We start from the raw sequence: 18,663 nt of genomic DNA, 5'->3' as shown, positions 1-18,663 counted from the left end.
TTTAATAACTTCTGCATATCCAAATTAACTTAAATTTGCTCATTTGTTCATCTACAGTCGTACCTTGGCTCTCGAACAGAATCCGTTCCAGAAGCCCGTTCGACTTCCAAAAATGTTTGAAAACAAAGGCGTGACTTCCGATTGGCTGCAGGAGCTTCCTGCACCCAATCGGAATTCATAGAAGCCGCTTCAGACGTTCGGGTTCCAAAGAACGTTCGCAAACCAGAACACTCACTTCCAGGTTTGTGGCGTTCAAGAACCAAGGTACGACTGTACTTTAAATATACACTCTTATGAAAATGCAGGTTATTACAATAATCCTGCCAATGTTCTTATCTGTTTGCAATTCATTCATAAATATTCAATAAACCATTTCCTTTCCTTTATAAAAAGTTTGTTGTCTTGACCTTTTTATTCCGGCAAGTTTCCCCATTTCTGCATATTCCATAAGTTTTTGTATCCATTCTTCCTTTGCTGGGACTTCTGCTTCTTTCCATTTTACAACGCATTTTCCGGAAACACTTCTTCGATGTGTCTAGATCCAGCATTGTGAAGTTTCTGAGGTGGGTGTCAAATGGTTCTCAGGGGAGGATCACTGTTATATGATATTAATTAAACAATCGTTTGGTAGTTGGGACAGGGAAGTGACCCCTTCTGCTGCTGTGCAATTCACCAAAAGGAAGGTACTTCTGGAACATCTCCATATTGGACATATGGGATTTTGGGGGGGAGGGAACAGGCATTATGTTGAGGGGGGCGAAACTGTTGCCTGCAATGCAGTTGGTCATTTAGTTAAATATTTTTATTTTCTTTATGGGGGGGGTTGCCCCCTGCCTACACTCATGATTGGATATCACATTTTTTCGAGTTAGTCCATTCTGTCTACACCAGCCTTTCTCAACCTGTGGGTCCCCAGATGTTGTTGAACTACAACTCCCATCACCCCTAGCTAGCAAGGCCAGAGCTCAGAGAGGATGGGAGTTGTAGTCCAACAACATCTGGGGACCCACAGGTTGAGAACCGCTGGTCTACACCATGGGTAGGCAAACTAAGGCCCAGGGGCCGGATCCAGCCCAATCGCCTTCTCAATCCGGCCCACGAATCAGTGTGTTTTTACATGAGTAGAATGTGTCCTTTTATTTAAAATACATCTCTGGGTTATTTGTGGAGCCTGCCTGGTGCTTTTATATCAGTAGAATGTGTGCTTTTATTTAAAATGCATCTCTGGGTTGTTTGTGGGGCATAGGAATTCGTTCATATAGTCTGGGCCCCACAAGGTCTGAGGGGCAGTGGAAAAGTTTGAGGACCCCTGGTCTACACCACACCACATGAGACATACAGGAGCATGACAGCAGCTGGTTGCAGTTACGGTAAGTTATAGTGTGAGAAATGTTATTATGCTACTATGCCTTTGATCCACACTGGCCCAGGATATTTGGCCACCTGAGGCAAACCACAAAATAACTCCCGCTAATAACTCTGGCTAAATTATGGCATCAAGAATAATGGTTTCTCAGCTGTTCCTGGCATTGAAACAATTGGCTGCTGAGAACTTTCCCCCCAGAGAGATCTTGTCTTATTTGAAGTTCAAATGATGTACAAATGTTTATGCAGAATGACTATGCATCTATTACAGCCATGAAGGACACCCCCCCTTTTTTTAAGAACATGGAACAGGCCCAGAGGGTTACTTATTGAGAACTGGCAAGTTCTGTTGGAGAAAGGAACTCTCTTGCTAAGTTCCAGTTGATGCCTTCTTACAGCTCTTGAGCTATAGTTTTCCAAGTAGTGATGTATGGAAGTGAGAGCTGGACCATAAAGAAGAATGATCGCCGAAGAATTTATGCTTTTGAATTATGGTGCTGGAGGAGACTCTTGAGAGTCCCACGGACTGCAAGAAGATCAGACCTCTCCATTCTTAAGGAAATCAGCCCTGAGTGTTCACTGGAAGGACACATCCTGAAGCTGAGGCTCCAATACTTTGGCCACCTCATGAGAAGAGAAGACTCCCTGGAAAAGACCCTGATGTTGGGAAAGATGGAGGGCACAAGGAGAAGGGGAAGACAGAGGACGAGATGGTTGGACAGTGTTCTCGAAGCTACCAGCATGAGTTTGACCAAACTGCGGGAAGCAGTGGAAGACAGGAGTGCCTGGCGTGCTCTGGTGCATGGGGTCATGAAGAGTCGGACACGACTAAACGACTAAACAACAACAACAAATAGCTCTCGAAAGAACTGCAGCCAGGATGCCCACCTGCCACTGTGGTTGAGATGTGGCTAAGAATCCCCCCATTATCTATTCAATTAATCACTGGTACAAGTCGTTACAGAGATGCATCTTGCCGATACGTTAATCTCGAAAATATGTGTCGCAAGCAGAACATTCTGCCTTTTAAGGATGTTAAGATACCAAGAAGAGCAGTCACATTTCAAAAGAACTAGTCAAATTTCACAAGGTAGACACACAAGATAGCACTGATGAAGCCGGAGTGTTTACATTGTCTCATTTTTATTTTTGTTTCATTATGGCCAATAATCCAATAATTTTAAGATTAGGAACTGGTATGATGAAAACTCAAGCCTAGGTAAATTACCGGCTGAGCTGGGTTTGGTCGTTTTGGGTCAACTCCCAGATTTTACTAAGTCGCTTTTTATTGATTTCATTACATTTCTTGCGCCATATCAACCCACCCATTTTATTTTATAATGCCTTTGGTTGCATTCATTCCTGTTTTAGTTTTAGACTGTGATAGGCTATGGTTCAATTCAACGTGTTTGAACAGACTGACTGAACTTCAGCACAAACAGCGACAGGTAGAGGAACACATTTAATAATTTCTGCTTGCTCTTAGGCCAGTTCCCAGCAGATACTGCATACTGCTCTCGCCCTGAATTCTCCGAGAGGCTGCAAAGGCTCCTTTGGCAAAGAGAAAGCAAGTGGTAAATTGTACCCAACACTGTGGTGGAATCTCCACCCCCATCGTTCAGCCGAGACACTGAGATCCAGCGCCGAGGGCCTTCTGGCGGTTCCCTCATTGTGAGAAGTGAGGTTACAGGGAACCAGACAGAGGGCCTTCTCGGTAGCGGTGCCCGCCCTGTGGAACGCCCTCCCTTCAGATATGAAGGAAATAAGCAGCTATCTTCTCTTTAAAAGACATTTGAAGGCAGCCCTGTTTAGGGAAGTTTTTAATATTTAATGCTGTATTGTTTTTAACACTTGATTGGAAGCCGCCCAGAGTGGCTGGGGAAACTCAGCCAGATGGGCAGGGTATAAATAAATTATAATTATTATTATTAATAATAATTGCTTTTGTCTCGAGCACATTCACGCAGGGACAAGCTCACAGAAAGCAATTCAGAGAAAGGGGAGTGGAGATTCTTTGCTCCTGAAGCTATCAGCAGCAGAAAGGGCAATCTCCTCCTCATAGGAGCCAGAGTCTAAGCTAACTGGGATTAGACAATTTCACACTGCAGACTTCTTGTCTGCTTCCTCTTGCACCATGTGCTCCTCCTATCTCCCTTGCCTAGTATTTGGTGGCAGGAGCCGGCACATGACCTTATGGTGCCAACAAACTCCTTTCATCAAAACAACTTTTCCACCAGCATTCAGCTTTTGGCTATGAGGTTTCCGGCAGCATGGGTGTTCCAACCTTGACACCACAGCACACCCATGTTTGTGCTTCTATCCCTCTCTCTTCAAGATGAGGACATGCGTTATATTTCAGTCCCCAGGCCAGCATATCAGGAGGTTTCCTCTGCTGTTCTTGAGAAGCTGCAGCGGCTCCAGAATTCACAAAAGCCAAGAAAGAATCTGCAAAACCTATCTCGCTTTTTAATGTGGCGCCAAATCACCCCAAGGGAGAACCGGCAGGGGAAGGGAAAATATCTGCATGCAAAAGCACATGTTTGATGAACACACTGTTCCCGTGACCGCAGCAGACCAGGGAAAAACTTAGCATGAATTTTTTAGACCTTCAATAAGAAGAAAGCTGATCAGCTCATGTTCACACGGGCAGGGACACTTGTCAATTAGTTCACCAACAATTTCTTAAAGCTGGGGAATTATTTACATAGATGGCAATCTACTATTTTAATTGTAGATGATTGTGCCATCAGGTAAAAAATAAGCAGTATTATTATTGTTATTGTTATTATTATCACCCACCCATCTGGCTGGGTTTCCTCAGCCACTCTGGGCAGCTCATAGCATATCTAAAAATATAATAGAGTGGTACCTTGGGTTAAGTATTTAATTCGTTCTGGAGGTCTGTTCTTAACCTGAAACTGTTCTTAATCTGAAGCACTACTTTAGCTAATGGGGCCTCCTGCTGCTGCTGCTGCACCACTGCTGCACAATTTCTGTTCTCATCCTGAAGCAAAGTTCTTAACCCAAGGTACTATTTGTATGTAACCCAAGGTACCACTGTAAAAACATCAAGCATTAAGAACCTCCCGATCCAGGCCTGTCTTCAAACGTCTTCTAAAAGTTGTGCAATTCATTATCTCCTCAACATCTGAAGGAAGGGCTTTCCACAGGGAGGGTGCCACTACCGAGAAGGCCCTCCTCCTGGTTCACTCTAACTTTGCTTCTCTCAGTGAGGGAACCAGCAGAAGACCCTTGGAGGACCTCATAAGGTTGCTGTTGCAGACCCTTCTGCAAAGGGATGCAGAAAGAAGGGAAGATCCTGGCTACACACCCACTCCCACCACTTAGAATAGGGGTGGCTAACCTTTCTCAGCTGGAGGGCAGCCCCAATCCTCTTGAGGGCTGCATGCCAGTGCCAGGCATGGCCAAAGCAAAAACGGATGTACCCAAATTGTGCATAACACTCACAACAAATGCAGATAACCTCTCCTCCCTGCAATCTCTCCCATTTTGCTGGACCTTTCTAACCAGGGAGCTTCCGACTTCAGCATCACCTTCTGGCAGATCTGGGCTCTCCCTTCCTACTCAAGCCAGCTCTGCATTCACTTTTCCTCTTCAAGAGAGAAAAGGGGGTCAAGGCTAAGCCTCCAGGAACCCCAGCTGGCCGACCTGACTGGAAGAATCCGCGACCAGAAAGAAGAGGAGACACAAGAGGACTGGAAGAAATTTAAAGAAGATTTAGCTAAATATTGTAATATAAGATAAATAGGAAATTCTTGGAAGTAACAAATAGGCCTAGGGGTAGAATAAGAATATGTGTTAGTAATTATTATGGATTTCAATATTAATAAAGGAGAATAAGTTAGTAAATGAAAGAAGTTAATAGTACCGTGGTACCTCAGCTTAAGTACTTAATTCGTTCCGGAGGTCCATACTTAACCTGAAACTGTTCTGAACCTGAAGCACCACTTTAGCTAATGGGGCCTCCTGCTGGCAATGCGCCGCCGGAGCACGATTTCTGTTCTCATCCTGAAGCAAAGCTCTTAACCTGAAGCACTATTTCTGGGTTAGCGGAATCTGTAACCTGAAGCGTATGTAACCCGAGGTACCACTGTATTAGAAATATTAATTTGGAGAACTGCTAAATAGGTGATATAATGAAATTCAGTTAGAGGGGATTTGAGGAAATCAGTTATTAATGTAATGAAATTAGTAATTTGAAGTAAGAGTTTATTTTTGTGTGTTTTTTGTTGTGTGTTTTGTAATGTTTTTCCTTTTTCCTTTTTATTTTTTCTGTGATAAATGTGAAAATCAATAAAAAAAATTTTTAAAAGGAACCTCAACTTCAAGACACTCCTCACTCCCAGCTCCGTAGCTGGCCTGCAACGAGGACAGCCGCGATAAAGCTGGAAGAAGACTCTGAATAGCATCCTGGTCAGAAAGGTCCAATAAGTTCATCAGGGAGCTCAGAAGCCTCTGAGCTGTGGAATTAATGTTGAAGGAACCCCCTGCGCCTTTTCCCATGTTAGGGACTGGAATATTCCTTCTTAAGAACCAACAAAGCTTTTGCAGTTGATATTTGAAATTACAAATACAAGATCCATAACTGTTTTAGCAAACCCTCCAGGAGACAAAAGCCAAACAAAAAACAACCCAAACGCTGAAACATCACTTTTCTCATACCTGTATTTCTGTTTAGCTGTAAATTATTTACTTCAGTCATTCAGAACTGAACTTCGTTGTTTCATAAATTATATTAACACTCAAAATTGGTTACATCTCATTTGTTGCAGCAGTTCTATAAAATTAATGCTTTAAAACAAGTGACCATTATTTGACAATACTTAAGAGGTCAACAGACCTCCCTCTCTCTCTTTTTTCACTAGTTCATTTGTAGACAGTGGAAGGGAAGAGACGGCAGTTAGCTCCTCTTCCTCCTGACAGAGTCCGGTAAGGCAAATTCTAAACCTGGTCGTAGACATTTCTGCGCCTGAAGTGAAGAGTTGCAATAATCCCCCTCGTCTCCTGGAACAGAGCTCATTTTTCTAAAGGAGGCCCAGAGAAAGCAGGAGAAAATGGTGTCCTTACTCATAAAAGCAACTGTTTCGGAGTAGAGCCAGAGCACTCTGGGGAATCAGTGGATGTGGTGATCTCTCGTTGGCATAAATACCAATATCTTCCTTAGCCTCAATGCAAAATCCCAAACAACATGGAATTGTGTGCAAGAGACTGCCTTGAAGATCAAACTACCCACAGAAAGCAGTCCCATGCCTTAGCTGTAGGCGAGTGCCTCTTCTGAAGCAGAAAAACATATTCTCCAAAGTAGATTCCAGTCTTAGCCTACTCACAGCTCATTTAAAATCCCATATTCTCTTAATCCTAAACCTGACCAGTGAGCATGCTGCAATCTTCCTGTGCAACAATCCAGGGGAAATAAATTGATTTGCTGATACCTGATTGAAACGCAAGCCATGCCCAGCACAGTTGTCTCTACAGAGGCTGCAGGATGGGATTAGATGTGTCATCCTTAAGACAGGCCTACCTGCCTGATCGAGAACAGAATCTGTTCCAAACCAAAACACTTACAAAGCCACGGACTGGAAGAGGATGGGAAGGACCCTTTAGCCGAACCCCAGAGCAAATCCTGCACAGGACGAGGCAGGAAAAGCCTTGCCCTTCACCCCAGTGTTTTGAAACGGCTTCCTCACCCCTTACGACACAGAGGCTTTGTTAAAATCCATCCTGTAGCATCCCAAACCTTCCAGGTGCCAGCCAGATGTCAGGTGCTTGAGGGAAACAAAGCAGAACCTTTGCGCCAGTCTTTCGGAGGCAAATGTGGCACTTGAAAAAGTTGATGCGCAGGCAGAGTGGAAACTTCCAAGGGCCTCAAAAGCAACGTCAAGGACTTTGCCTTGACTCACTCCTGGAGTGACTTTTTGTAAGTCTTTTCTCTTCCAAAATAAAACCTTTTTTTAAAAAAACAACAACACTAAAGCAAAACTGCATTCCCTCGCTGCAACTGCCTGGCAAACCTGCTAATCCCACAGGGAGCCTCGGAAAAGCCGGTACACACAGGCCAGCAATAAATCAGCCAGGACTATTGCAGTGCCAGTTCAAGACTGGGGGAGATACTGGTTAAAACTCTAGTCCCCTCTCCCACCCCCGGTCCCCCAAGTGTCTGTCGCTCAGACACCAAGTACTGTCTCAACGGCTCTCCGTGGAACCGGCACATAAGGGCGCAGCCCACAGGAGGCAAGGATATCGGCTGCCCCCTCCCGTCCTAGTCCCTGCCGGAAGACAGGAGGCGTCGTCAGTCTCAGAGGTCCACCTGCAGGTCCGTGCCCAGCAATGATCAGTCAAGCCAATCCTTCTCGCTCTCTGTCACAGCGCTCAGTTCACCACCAGGACGTTCTCCTGCAGTGGGGTTCTTGTGGGAGGGTTCAAGGAGGGAGAAAAAGAGGGTCCTTGAGAAATAATCTTACAGTGGAGAATAGATCGCAAACACCACAGAGAGAACGTGAATTGCAGAACAATATGGGGGCCAACACAAAATGGGCGCTGACTGGTGAAGTGCAGACAAACAACTACTGGAAATATGAAATGCAGAAATTAAGAAAATCATCAAACCATCAGTTCTAGCATGCGGGGGGCCACCTAAATTATATAATTTGGTATCTGAATGATTGGAATCAGTAACTGTATTATTATTTGGCATTGTTTTAATGAGGCTATTCTTGGACTGTAATTGAAAACTAATAAAAATTATTATCAAGATGCGAAATACAGTGGAGAAGATAAAGATGGCGGCAAATGCAAGATGAAAAGAAAGTAAAATTAATATAGAAATAGTAATGATTTAAAGTGGACAGGCAGGGGGATGTATAATTTTTTGTTTTTTAAGGGAATATATTGTATATACGAGCAGGAATTGATAGATAGATAGCTGATGAATAAGGGGTAAGTGAATTTAAAAGAAATAATAACTGTAAATTGAATATAAGGAATGAAATGTGAATTGGAAATAAATATGTAATATCAAGCAATGGGGGAAAGTAGGGACACATTTAGGATGAAGAGTGGGAAGACAACTTTTCAGAAAAATTGTATGCAATTTGATGTAATTTGGTTAAAAATGTGTTAAAAATTTGGAAAACTAACAAATATTATTTGGGAAAGAAAAAGGAGGGAGAAGAGAGAACCACCAAGCTTTGCGCCTCAGTGCCCCCTCCTCAAAGATCTGTCCTGGGCTCCAAGCGCTGGGTTCTCTGCTCCCAATGAGTCCTTTAATACCTGTTCTGGAGGCACAGCCCAGACCCCCTGCACAGAAGAGGGATTTGGGAAGGGGCAAGGTGGGGTCATGGGACACGGGTGGCGCTGTGGTCTAAACCACTGAGCCTAGGGCTTGCCGATCGGAAGGTCGGCGGTTCGAATCCCCACTACGGAGTGAGCTCCCGTTGCTCGGTCCCAGCTCCTGACAACCTAGCAGTTCGAAAGCACACCAGTGCAAGCAGATAAATAGGTACCGCTCCAGCGGGAAGGTAAACGGCATTTCCGTGCACTGCTCTGGTTTCGCCAGAAGTGGCTTAGTCATGCTGGCCACATGACCCGGGAAAACTCTCTGCGGACAAACGTTGGCTCCCTCAGCCAGTAAAGCGAGATGAGCGCCGCAACCTCAGAGTCGTTCGTGACTGGACTTAACCATCAGGGGACCTTTTTTAAGGTGGGGTCTGTTCTTGGAGTACAAACGGGGCCTGGCCACCCAAAGAAGAGTTTGGATTTGATATCCTGCTTTATCACTACCCAAAGGAGTCTCAAAGCGGCTAACATTCTCCTTTCCCTTCCTCCCCCACAACAAACACTCTGTGAGGTGAGTGGGGCTGAGAGACTTCAAAGAAGTGTGACTAGCCCAAGGTCACCCAGCAGCTGCATGTGGAGGAGCGGGGAAGCAAACCCGGTTCACCAGATTACGAGTCTACCGCTCTTAACCACTACACCACACTGGCTCTCTCAAATGGCTGGAGCCCAAGAACAGACATTCATAATAGCGGGAAAGTCGCTCGAGACCCATCCCCTGCAGACTCACCTCTCACAGCAGCAGAAGACCGAACACGAGGAACCACTATCCCGGCGGAACTTGCCCGATTTGGGGCTGTCTTTGCACTCGGCTATGTAAGCGTGGAGCTGGGTGATGGTCGCTTCCCCCTCAGACTGATGCTGCAAGAGCAAGAGACGAGAGACAGGGTTTGCATAGCACTATCTAGGGTTCCAGTTACAGATAGGTAGCCGTGTTGGTCTGCCATAGTCAAAATAAAAAAATCCTTCCAGTAGCACCTTAAAGACCAACTAAGTTAGTTCTTGGTATGAGCTTTCGTGTGCATGCACACTTCTTCAGATACACTGAAACAGAAGTTGCCAGTCCCTTCTATATAGTGAGAAGGTGGGGAGGGGTATTACTCAGAAGGGTGGTGGGAATGGGAGATTGGCAGATAGCTGAGATGAGCCTGTTGACGACTCTTAACGACTGCAATAGGTCTTCCAGGAAAAGGCAAGGGGTGAGAAGGTGAGAAATGGCTTAGTCATGTATAATGGGATAAGAATCCAATGTCTTTGTTCAAACCAGGTCTCTCCATGGTTTTAAGTTTGGTAATGAGTTGCAATTCAGCAGCTTCTCTTTCCAGTCTATTTCTGAAATTCCTTTGTAGTAAAACAGCTACTTTGAGATCTTGTATAGAATGTCCTGGGAGATTGAAGTGTTCACTATCTAGCGGTCAGAGCAGTTCTGGGACTGCAGTAAGGAGAGGACTCCTATCAGATGCAAAAATTCAGATGGTGTCTCTGGACTGGCGCTAGGCCTCAGGGCTGGAGTCAGATGCAGCTCAGCAGAAGAAGCAGAGCCAGCTGTTAGTGAAGTTACCTTCTTTATTCAAGGCAACGAACACACACTCAGCAATCCTCTCAATAGGTCTCGCCAGGGTGGCTAAAAATCAATTATTTTTTAAAAATAAAATTAAAAAATGGATTTTTTAAAATTTATATCAGATTTTTAAAATTGGATTTTTAAAATAAAATGCTTTTGGAGGAAAATATCTTTCTAAAGATAGTTTTCTATTTAAGTTAAATTACGTATAGTCCAAAGGCTATACATCAGGAAATAAGGATTTAAGTTTTTCATGTGTGCTAAAACTCAGGCTAAGTTTCTTTTTTAAAAAAAAAGTCATTTGACCACATCAGTTAACAAACTGGACGCGCCAGAATGCATTGCTTTGTCAAGGTCTCTGAGAGAAGCTGCTAACCTTGATGGTCTCGTAGGAGCCAGTGATGAGAGCAATGAAGAGGCTGAGCACCATGTAGATAAACAGGCTGATGAAAGTATACAGGTAGAGCTGGCTGAAAAGCCACACCAAGTAGCTGTTCTGCTGCATCGCAGCAAAGGTCACAAACATGTCGTCCCCGTTGATGAGCGAGAAAAGGCATTCTGACACCATCGAGAGGGTGCGGAACTGAAACCAAAACAGCAGACAAGAGCTGAGGACAAGCGAGGCCCCAAATCTGGAGACAATAGGTGAGTGGGAGAAACAGCCATTTATGACGACAACGATGATGGTTTTCAGGTTTATAGGTAAAGGTAAAGGGACCCCTGACCATTAGGTCCAGCCGTGGCCAACTCTGGGGTTGTGGCGCTCATCTCGCTTTAGTGGCCGAGGGAGCCGGCGTACAGCTTCCGGGTCATGTGGCCAGCATGACGAAGCCGCTTCTGGCGAACTAGAGCAGCACACGGAAACACCGTTTACCTTCCCGCCAGAGTGGTACCTATTTATCTACTTGCACTCTGATGTGCTTTCGAACTGCTAGGTTGGCAGGAGCAGGGACCGAGCAACGGGAGCTCACTCCGTCATGGGGATTGGAACCGCCGACCTTCTGATTGGCAAGTCCTAGGCTCTGTGGTTTAACCCACAGCGCCACCCGTGTCCCTTATGGTATAAACCCTTCAGGTTTATACATTTCAATAATTTTACAGCTCTGCTGGCTTCGGAGCCGGATGAGGGATGGAAGGGGCTCCGTGTAAGGGCTCCCTTCTGTCCCTCCTCCTGTTTCACTCTGAAGCCAGCAGAGCAAGAGCCGCTGCACAGCTATCAAGAGATCTCTTCAGCGAGAGATGCGCAGCGCCTCTTGCTCCTGCTGGCTTCCCACCTTGCTGTAAAGCAAGCAAAGCACCTGCCCGGTGTTTCCTCCTCCTCCTCTTGCATCACCGCACTTTACAGTGTGGCGGGAGGAGGGATGAGAAAGCAAAGTGAGAGCTGCGCAAAGCGGGAGAGAAGACATGTAAGCGGCTCTCGCTTTGCTTGCTTTAAAGCAAGAAAAGCGAGAGCCGCTTACATGCTTTGCGCAGAATTTTTTTTCTTGCTTTCCTCCTCTAAAAACTAGGTGCGTCTGATGGTCAGGTGCATCTTATGGAACGAAAAATACGGTAATTCGGTATTTGAATGGTTGGTATTAGCTATTGTACAGTGGTACCTCGGGTTAACATACGCTTCAGGTTACATACACTTCAGGTTACAGACTCCGCTAACCCAGAAATATTATCTCGGCTTAAGAACTTTGCTTCAGGATGAGAACAGAAATCGTGCTCTGGTGGCGTGGCAGCAGCAGGAGGCCCCATTAGCTAAAGTGGTGCTTCAGGTTAAGAACAGTTTCAGGTTAAAAACAGACCTCCAGAACGAATTAAGTACGTAACCTGAGGTACCACTGTATTATAATTTGGTATTCTTATGATGATGATGATGATAATGAGGATAATAATAATAATAATAATAATAATCATTGCCCCCTCTCGGGGACAACGAAATTACTTGGCTGCTCCATCCACCCAGGTAGGGCACTCCACACAAAATCAAATCAACTATAAAAACACTAATTAAAACAATACAGTATAAAACAGCAAGGAAGATTAGATGACTTTCAAAGTCCAGGCTTCCCATTCCCATGAGGCTATTATTGGATTGTAAATAATAATAATAATAATAATAATAATAATAATAATAATAATAATAATAATAATAATAGCAGCTACAAGCACTTGGCTCTGTTGTAGCCTTAACTCTTCCAAGATTTAGGCAACCATCCCTTTCCCCAAGGAAGACTCATATTAACAGTGACAATGATCTGAAAAGTTCATTGCTTTGTTTGCACTGAAGCTGGTGGCTCCATGAGAGTTCTCTCTCCCCTGCTCCCCTTCCACATACCTTGACATGGTAGGGTCCCAGCACAATCCAACCACAGAAGCAGTAGCCCAAGTAGATGACGGCCACACAGCAGCAGAAACGGATGACGTTGGGGAGGGCGACCCGCATGGTGACAATGAGGATCTAGGGAGACAGCAAGCGAGAAAACTTGAGTGGGAAAATGCCGCCCTCAATTCGGATCAGGGAGACCCGGTTACAAGTCTCAGGTCAGCTCTTGTCTTGGTGAAATTAGATAAGGAACACTGAAGCTGCAAGAGCATCGGGCAACAGGCAGGAGATGCAAATCACAAGTACAACATTTCTTTTAGGATACAGAATCCATCACCCTGGGAAACTCAGGTTTCTCATATCTGGTGGACATGTAAGGTAGTACAGTGGTGCACCGCAAGACGAATGCCTCGCAAGACGGAAAACACGCTAGACGAAAGAGTTTTCCGTTTTGGAGGTGCTTCGCAAAACGAATCTCCTATGGGCTTGCTTCGCAAAATGACAATGTCTTGCGAGTTCCTGCGGGTTTTTTCCCCCTTCCCCCCCTTTTTCTAAGCCGCTAAGCCGCTAATCAGCTGATCCGATCAGCAGATAAGCCGCTAAAAGCAGCTAAAAGTCGCTAATAGCGCTAAGCCGCTTATCAGCTGATCCGATCAGCAGATAAGCCGCTAAAAGCCTCTAATAGCGCTAATCCTTCAACGGGCTTGCTTCGCAAGACGAAAAAAACCACTAGACGAAGAGAATCACAGAACGGATTCTTTTAGTCTTGCGAGGCACCACTGTAAATGAATTCTGGGAGATGATATATAATGAACTGGAAAAAAAATGTTCAAAACAACCTTATCTTAAAAACTCGAACCTTTTCTTTTAGGAATTTTAGGTGCCGAACTCCCAACAGATCAGAAAAGCCTATTTATGTATGTGACCACTGCTGCCCGGATGTTATTAGCTCAGAGATAGAAAGAAGATTGAGGCCCTATCAGAAAAGAATGGCAGATTAAGTTGATGGACTATGCCGAATTAGCAAAAATGACCGGAAGAATCAGAAACCAGGAAGACCAAAATTTTAATAAGGAATGGGGAAAATATATAATTTACCTTAAAAACCATTGTAAACAATTATTAGTAGGATTGGAATAACACTTTAATGTTGAATTTTGGGTATAATGGAGATTTAAAAGATTTGGATTAATAGAGGATTAATGCAGGAGGAAAAGGTTAATATAAGGACCCAAAAGGGGAGGAAGAAAGTTCAGGAGTCTTCGGAATTCTGTTTCTATGTTGGTTGTTTGAGAATTGCTTGTAAATTTCAAAATCTGAAAAATTAAATAATTTTTAAAAACAAAAACAAGGGCAGCTTTGTTTGTCAACATTTAGCAGATGAAACTCTTCCTGATAAGAAGATGTCAGGAAGCACCATATGCTAAAATTTTGCATTTCATGCAGTTATTAAACTGATGGAAAAAAATATGGATCCCTAATGTGGATTTGTAAGGAAATTTCCACTGGGTGGAGAGAAACTCAGAACACCTGAATCTCAAAACCACATTATTATTATTATTATTATTATTATTTTAAAAAAGGAAATCTCAGGTTTCATTTTTAAAAAGATAAAATAAAGGCTTCATTTTGGGATCTTGCTCCTGCCTATATATATGAGAGAGAAAGCAAAGGGACTCAGCTTACATTGTACTTCTGGAAGAAGCTGAGATAACGCATGACGCCGACCCAAACCAGGAGTGTAGAGGTGCCCAGGAGAATTCCACATACGTCATAGTTGGCAAAGTTCTGCAAATAAACAACACATCGTGCAGGGTTGCTCTTTAGGTGGGGTGAGAGCAGGGTCTCTTCTGCTCAGACTGTAGCCCAAGATCTGAGATCTTCTTCCCTGGTCTCTAGCCCTCAGGCTGCCTGATGTCAAGGCTTCAGGAAATCCTACTCCTCCCCCGGTGGGATGTCAAGAAGCAGAAAAACAAAGAGAGTTCCTACCAAGTATAATAATCATCATAATCATAATTTATTATTTATACCCCACCCATCTGGCTGGGTTTCCCCAGCGACTATGGGAGGCTTCCAACTGAATATTAAAAACAATACAGCATCAGACATTAAAAACTTCCCTAAACAGGGCCGCCTTCGGGAGACTTCCGGTCGGTGCCAGCGCTTAATGGCGGTCCTACCTCCGAGCTCCGGAGAAGGACTGCTTCGCAAGTTCGGGTCTTACCCGCTACGGCGAGCGGGGGACCCCTAAAATCCCAGGCGCTGAAGCCTGAGAACAAGGAGACTCGGTGGGCACCTTTGCGCCCCCCGGTACCGTGAAAGAGCCTTTTTAAAGGCTACGGATCGACATCGGGAGTGAGCGCGGTGCTGAGAGTCGCTACCCAGCCTGCGAAGTGAAGCCGCATCGCCATAAGCGGAGAGCGCCGATTCCTTCCTGAAAAGAAAATCTGGACTGAATTCCCGTGAGTAAGAGCTGGAAAATAATCGGGACCCTTTAAATTTTGAAAATTGGACTAAAAACGGGGAGATTTAAATCAAGGAAGTCTGCCTCCCCCCGACTGCATGAAAGTGAAAGCAATGGAACTCTAAACTTGCATCCGTTGAAACCCGCTCTTTGATCAGCTAAACCGGACATTTAGACCTTTGATCTCCCCTCTAGCTAGCAGGGCAGAGGGGAGGTGAATGAGATCAATAACTGCACGATCTATTTGAAGTAAAAAACCTCTGCTGTCTCACCTATTGAAAGTATGAAACGGTCTGCCTTCTTAGGACACTGAACTGACTTTTCCTTGCAAAGTGATACTTTGATACAAAGCTTTCGCAGTGCCTGGCTACAGTATATTATAACAAGAAACAGTATAAATTGGGCAACTGTGGCAACTTGAAGTTATAAGCTTCTAGTAACATTGACTTTGACTGTGTTAATCTCCTTTTTTACATCTTTGGACAGTCTCCTTTGTCTTCGTATTTGGATATTTTGTTCTATGGCCATTTTGACTTGCTCCCTCTAGAGGATAAAGTAAAGTCCGGCACGGCTTAAGACAGTGGAATTTTCCAACGGAGAACAAATCCCGTGGGAATTGACCTTGACATGAGTGGCTCACAAGAAGAAATAGTTACAAGAGCTAAGACCAAGCAACAACAACAACAACAGCTGCAGCAGCAACAGACAAAGAAAAGAGGCTCAATTTCAGGCGCAAAAGCCGGATCAGCAGGAACAACAGGACAAGATAAAGGAACGGCCGCCTCTATGGAAGCTGTGACAGATGCTCTGCTCAAGATAAACCAAACTCTGGAGTCTTTGACAAAACAGACTTCAGAGAACACACAAAAATTAACAGAAATATCAGTAAGATTAAACCAGAATACAGAATCTATAAATAAATTGGTGGAGGAAAACGCTACCACGCGCCAAATTGCTGAAGATGCCAAAGCTACTGCTGGAGAGACACAGGAGAAATTAGAGCCGATTGCTAAGAAGGTTTGTGAGCATGATGCAACCTTGGCCTTGTGGGATTTACAGAGAAAAGAGAGAAACTTGAAATTAAGACTGATTCCGGAGAATGAAAGAGACAATCTTGTGGAATATCTGACACGGGAGTTTGTGGATTGTTGGGACCTTGAGGAAGACGAAATTAAAATTACGACAGCCTTCAGATTGGGTAAAAAGCAAGACAGAAAGACCCCGAGAGACTGTTTGATCACACTCAGATCCAAGGAGGAAAGAGACAAAATACTAGGACTACACTTTGAAAAGGCCTTGCAAATCGGAAATTCGGCTGTACAGATCTTTAAAGACATCCCAAAATACATTTTGGATTTAAGAAACTTCTACAAGGATTTGGTTCTTCTGCTAAAGAAAAATTCCATTCGCTTTAGGTGGGAGTTCCCACAAGGACTGTCATTTGACTACAAGGCAAAGAAGGTGAAAATAAAGACAATTCAAGACAAGGACAAATTTCTGGCAAGAAATCAGGAGGACCTGCAGAAGGGGACTGTGGACCCACTTGCAGAACAGAGGAGAGCACTAGAGATTTTGAATCTCTCGACCGGACAAAAACTGCCACCATCAGAAGAAGAGCAACAACTTGGAGCTGTTGGAGGAGTTTAGAAAAATAATAAGATGGCTCTGCAATTCCTTAGTTGGAATTGTAATGGGCTCAATGGGCCTTTGAAGAGAAGACAAGTATTTCACATATTGAACAGAGAACAATTGGACCTGATATGCCTACAAGAAACTCACATAACCAGAGCCCACAGGAGACTACTCACAAATAAAAGGCTAGGACAAGAATTTATTTCATCAGATAAAGTCAAGAAAAGAGGAGTTGTAATATACGTGAAAGAGAAATGGGCCCCAAAAATGATATTCAAGGACGAACAAGGGAGATACCTGGCAGTGGAGATACAAATACAAGGAGAAAAATTCTTAGTGGTCGAAATTTATGCACCAAATGAAGGCAAATCTGACTTCTTTAAGAGACTCCATGAAACCCTGACTGACTATTTGGATTACAATATGATAATCATGGGAGACATGAATGGCGTGGTCTCCACTAATATGGACAAGGCACAAAGACTGACAGTTAGTAAGGAAGGGAGACTCCCTAAGACTTTTTTTGAAATGACAGAAAATATGGACTTGATAGACATATGGAGAACAAGGAACCCTCTGGAGAGAGAGGGAACTTTCTTCTCCCAAGCAATGATGACCTGGACCAGAATCGATCAAATTTGGATCACTAGTGGAATGGCCCCAAAGATTAAGAAAGTGGAAATCTGCCCAAAAACTTGCTCCGACCATAACGCTGTGAAGATGGAGATGAAACTCACAATAACTGGTCAATTTAGATGGAGAATGAATGACACCCTCTTCCGAGATAGGGAGATTCTCACGAAGGCCCAAAAAACCCTAAAAGACTATTTTGAAATAAATCTGAGGACCGACGTGGAGAAAAGAGTGATCTGGGATGCAAGTAAAGCGGTGATGAGAGGATTTTTGATTCAACAAAATTCAATAAAGAGGAAAAAACAAAATGAGAAAAAAGAAAAGATTTTGGAAATGATAAAGGAAGGAGAGAGAAAATTAAGAACAAAACCAAAGTCTCAGGACATTTTAAGAGAGATTAAGTTATATCAAACACAATATATGGAATTGATGAACCAAGAGATTGAATGGAAGATAAAGCAAATGAAGCAAAAGACTTTTGAATCAGCAAATAAATGTGGCAAACTTTTGGCATGGCAATTGAAGAAAAGGCAGAAATTAAATACAGTTACAAGCCTAGAGGTGGACGGAAAGAACATATCTAAACCCAATGAAATTAGAAATTGCTTTCTAAGTTATTTCAAAAAACTTTACACTCAAGGCCCGCAAAATGAAGAAGATATAGACAAATTCCTTGGAAAATATGGATTACAAAACATCTCTCACCAAAGTAAAATGGATTTGAACCAGAGAATCTCAGAACAAGAGATAGAGGCTGCCATTCAGAATATGCAATTGGGCAAATCTCCAGGACCAGATGGACTGACTTCCAGATACTACAAATCGCTGAAGGAATGGTTGACTCAACCATTAAGAGAAGTGTGCAACGAGATCCTTGAGGGAAAAAGGGCACCTGAATCGTGGAAAGAGGCATATATTTCACTCATACCAAAGTCAGAGACTGAAAAGACCCAACTCAAGAACTACCGCCCAATATCATTGCTTAATGTGGATTACAAAATTTTTGCAGACATTTTGGCAAAAAGATTTAAAAGAGTATTGATGGAGAAGATTCATAAGGACCAAGCAGGCTTTCTCCCTAAAAGACACCTGGCAGATAATGTAAGGAATGTAATAGACATTCTGGAAAAGCTAGAGGTGAACATAAACACTAAAGCAGTACTGATCTTTGTGGATGCGGAGAAAGCCTTTGATAATATTTCTTGGAGTTTTATGAAGAAGAATCTTCATGGGATGGGGGTAGGCCAGGGTTTTGAGAATGGTATGGCTGCAATATATTCTGAACAAAAAGCTAAACTGATTGTAAACAATGTTGTGACTGAGGAACTTAAGATAGAA

The 18,663-nt window shown here is 43.7% G+C and overlaps 1 protein-coding gene across 1 annotated transcript in view; it reads right to left on the bottom strand.

Moving 5' to 3' along the window:
• Positions 1-6,033: 6,033 nt before the first annotated feature.
• Positions 6,034-18,663, bottom strand: part of MCOLN1 (mucolipin TRP cation channel 1) — a 30,633-nt gene continuing 18,003 nt past the window's right edge. Inside the window, exons 11-15 of the mRNA XM_083483038.1 lie at positions 14,283-14,384; positions 12,609-12,731; positions 10,659-10,865; positions 9,449-9,579; positions 6,034-7,792 (exon numbers count right to left, since the gene is read on the bottom strand). Of these exons, the coding sequence (XP_083339164.1) occupies positions 7,756-7,792; positions 9,449-9,579; positions 10,659-10,865; positions 12,609-12,731; positions 14,283-14,384 (600 nt within the window). The 3' untranslated portion in view covers positions 6,034-7,755. The remainder of the gene's footprint in view (positions 7,793-9,448; positions 9,580-10,658; positions 10,866-12,608; positions 12,732-14,282; positions 14,385-18,663) is intronic.

This window comes from Podarcis liolepis (genome assembly GCF_965112155.1).
Source record: "Podarcis liolepis genome assembly, chromosome: 17".
NCBI lineage: Eukaryota > Metazoa > Chordata > Lepidosauria > Squamata > Lacertidae > Podarcis > Podarcis liolepis.
Note: the sequence above shows the minus strand (reverse complement) of the source record. Positions and strands in the feature narration are given on the sequence as shown.